We start from the raw sequence: 3,389 nt of genomic DNA on the forward strand, positions 1-3,389 counted from the left end.
CGCTTCGTTTTTGTGGTGAGTCTTCGATTTGGTCTTGGTGGTTGCGCTGTTTGGGTCTATTTAATGGAAGACCGATGCGAGAAGTTGATCATGATGTATCTTGATTTCGTCTGCTGTTCCTGTTCTATTTGTGGTCGTTCTGTTTGCTGCATTTTGAAGCTGTATTGTTGTATCTTGTTCCTTTTCCCAATCTGCTTGCTTGGAGATGGTCCTTTTAGTTCTTTTGATCTCAGAGAAAATTGTGTTTACTTTGATTGATTGTTTGTCTAGACCTGTCTGTTCAATTTGAATTTGTCGGATGGTAGTTTCTGGATTTTACTTTTGGTGGCAGTTCTGGCTTTTCTCTTTTGTTTGCTCAATTTTGGTCTTCTAAAAGTTCCCGTCTTCCTTGATTGAATTTGGTTGGGAAATAAAGAAACTCACGGCCGATTATCCATGCCTTCATCAGAATCTGTTTCACCGGACGGGAGGCTTCTTTTGCAGGACGGCGTTTGTGCATGGCAACATAAGCAGGAGCTTTCTCTTCTTGAAATGGTTGAACGAACGTCACAAACTGTTGATTTGGGTGAACAATAATAGAAAGCAGTCTCAGAACAAGCATCATGCTGCGTGCATGCTCTGGCGAGCAGTTCAAATTTGAGGAGGTGGAGCCTCCTCTGTCACCAGAATCCTTCTCGACGAGAGATTTTTCGGCTGGTGGCATTTCCTCCAGGACTTTGGATTGGGATGCCAAGTTTGAGGATAATCATGTCGAAGAGGTTGAAACTACTCTGAAGGAAGCCCTCTCACTGAACCATGAGATACCTTTCTTCCCCTTTTTGGTGCTCTATTTTCCTCTTGACGGCTCTATGGATGGTTGTTTTTAAATATTCGTTAATCTCATTTTCCTGTGCAGGAAGCGCGTGCTTTATTGGGACGGCTGGAGTACCAGAGAGGTTTCGGCTGGTGGCATTTCCTCCAGGACTTTGGATTGGGATGCCAAGTTTGTGGATAATTATGTCGAAGAGGTTGAAACTACTCTGAAGGAAGCCCTCTCACTGAACTATGAGATGCTTTTCTTCCTCTTTTTGGTGCTCTATTTTCCTCTTGACGGCTCTATAGATGGTTGTTTTTAATATTCGTTAATCTCATTTTCCTGTGCAGGAAGCGCGTGCTTTATTGGGACGGCTGGAGTACCAAAGAGGTTTCGGCTGGTGGCATTTCCTCCAGGACTTTGGATTGGGATGCCAAGTTTGAGGATAATCATGTCGAAGAGATTGAAACTACTCTGAAGGAAGCCCTCTCACTGAACAATGAGATGCTTTTCTTCCCCTTTTTGGTGCTCTATTTTCCTCTTGACGGCTCTATAGATGGCTGTTTTTAATATTCGTTAATCTCATTTTCCTGTGCAGGAAGCGCGTGCTTTATTGGGACGGCTGGAGTACCAGAGAGGTAATTATGCTGCTCCTCTCCAGGTGTTCCGTGGGCTTGATGTACAAAGTTCACTGGAACAGCTTGGTTTAAGTATAATCACAATCATCAGCCACAGTATCATCACAATCATCTTCACCATCACAACCTTCACTATAATCGAAGAGGTAAGTCATTGATTTATGTACTTCCTGCTCATACTTTGCCGTTAGCATTACCCTACATGCGTTTCTTCTGAATTCTCTCTGCTCTTATGATTTACAGCATTCCTTAGTTGTTCTTACTCATCTAGTTTTTCTTTAAGCCGTTAGTCCTGCCTCTTTCCCTTTCACGTGTGTGCGTGTGACTGGGTGCGTGCCTGTGTGTGTGTGTGAAGTTTTGACGCTTCAAGGAATGTCGTCAACTTTGGACTAAGGTTTTCTCTGTTGTTCTTTGTGTAAAAGTAATTTTAGTTACGTCTGCATCCTGTCTTCTTCCCAGTTTAGGTGTTGTTCTTGTCTTCTATTCACGGTCCAGTTCTTGGTCTACTTACCAGCCACTTTTTATTTTTTACTTTCTGTCTGGCTGCCTTTTTTGATTGTCTGCTGCGGTGGAGACCTGAATACTGATATTGCCCACTCTCCTCTTTTCCTGCTCCTTTTTCCCAAGGTGCTTGTATTTAATTATTTATATATCTATTTAATTTATTATGTTAAAGTTTCCCAGAAGGGAATTGGTGGGAGTCGAAGTGGGTTTGGATTTTGGAATTGGTCCAAATTTCTGATTCACTTTAACAGTTTCAGTCTACATTCTTCTGACATGAATGGCATCTAAGCGTCCAAACTGCGCTGCTTTTGCTGCACATGTCTGCACTTCTCAGCGTTCCAAATTTCTCCCTCCGATTACTTTTCACTACCAACTTTGTCTTTAAATTTGGTCGAGAATTAGCACGTTTCCTTCTTCGTTCTGGTTGAAAATTTCCAACTTGCCGAGCTTCTGTAATACTTCGTTCTGATTGGAGATTAGTTTCTGTATAACTAATTCGTCATTTCATCAAACTGGGCAGAGGTTACTATTGAAAATTATGAGGATTATGGTCGTGATGAGTTCAGTTTCGGAAATGGACCTGTTGCTAATGGTTGTCAATCTGTCTCGAGGGATGGAGATGGTCCAAATTTCTCAAAATTTGGCACCAGTTCTAGAACTGAGCTGCGCCCAAAGGCTGCTGATGAAGGAGATACCAGACCACCTTCAATGCCACCTGCGTAGTTACCTTTCTGTTTGAAAATGGTGTTCTTAGTCTTCTAGTAGACAAGTCTGGATTTGTTTGACTGTCTTACTATGCTTGTATGTCTTAATCATTCAGCATGCTGGACGTGATTAGTAACACTATGTTTAATGGTATTTACGATGTGTAAATATACTAATCAATTTCCTTTTACCATATCGTATTTGCAACCCAACATGCAGTCAAGTTTTCTGAAAGCAGACAGAACTTGATCAAGAACTTTGAACATTCTCTTTCCTTGGTGGATTGGAACTATTATCCAATTATACAGCAGTAACAGCACTATAACACAAGGGAATAATGTTGGGACTGTCATTGAACTAGAATTTCGGCAGGAGTGAGATGTGCAGGTAGACTTCAACTTCAACTGCTAAGGAGGCTTTTTTTCATTTTTTGTGGCTTGCTTCTCTTTCCATATTTTTTCCTCTTTATTGCATTTTTTATACTGACGCTTCAAATAAATGCTTTTTCTACTTCTTTTCATGTAATTTTTTACGGTCTGGACAGTTTCAACTTTCCGAGGTGCTTAAGTTCGTTGACATGAATTCTGTGTTTGTTCACTTCTTCAGAATATTCGATCTTGCTTTTTTTCTGACATATTTAACTGCTTCTGTTGTAAAAGAGCGTTACTATTGGAGTTAAATGAACAAATTGATTATATATTGCCTAACTTCAAAATTTCATGTGGTAATAAATATGTTGACAATTCCTA

At 40.6% G+C, this 3,389-nt stretch overlaps 1 protein-coding gene across 1 annotated transcript; it reads left to right on the forward strand.

The window, feature by feature from the left end:
- The first annotated feature begins 505 nt into the window (after nt 1-505).
- Nucleotides 506-1,256, forward strand: LOC116251601 (protein NPGR1-like). Its single transcript, XM_031625961.2, has 3 exons — nt 506-758; nt 896-1,007; nt 1,144-1,256. The coding sequence occupies exons 1-3, from the start codon at nt 727-729 to the stop codon at nt 1,234-1,236; spliced, it is 237 nt and encodes a 78-aa protein (XP_031481821.1). The 5' UTR covers nt 506-726; the 3' UTR covers nt 1,237-1,256.
- Nucleotides 1,257-3,389: the final 2,133 nt, after the last annotated feature.

Source organism: Nymphaea colorata, chromosome 3 (assembly GCF_008831285.2).
Source record: "Nymphaea colorata isolate Beijing-Zhang1983 chromosome 3, ASM883128v2, whole genome shotgun sequence".
NCBI classification, from domain to species: domain Eukaryota; kingdom Viridiplantae; phylum Streptophyta; class Magnoliopsida; order Nymphaeales; family Nymphaeaceae; genus Nymphaea; species Nymphaea colorata.

Excerpts from the sequence above, each read along its gene's own strand:
- LOC116251601 (XM_031625961.2), top strand. The coding sequence starts at position 727 with ATGCCAAGTTTGAGGATAATCATGTCGAAGAG. Across the intron at positions 759-895 it reads AGGATAATCATGTCGAAGAG|GAAGCGCGTGCTTTATTGGG; the intron begins GTTGAAACTACT and ends TTTCCTGTGCAG. Across the intron at positions 1,008-1,143 it reads TGGATAATTATGTCGAAGAG|GAAGCGCGTGCTTTATTGGG; the intron begins GTTGAAACTACT and ends TTTCCTGTGCAG.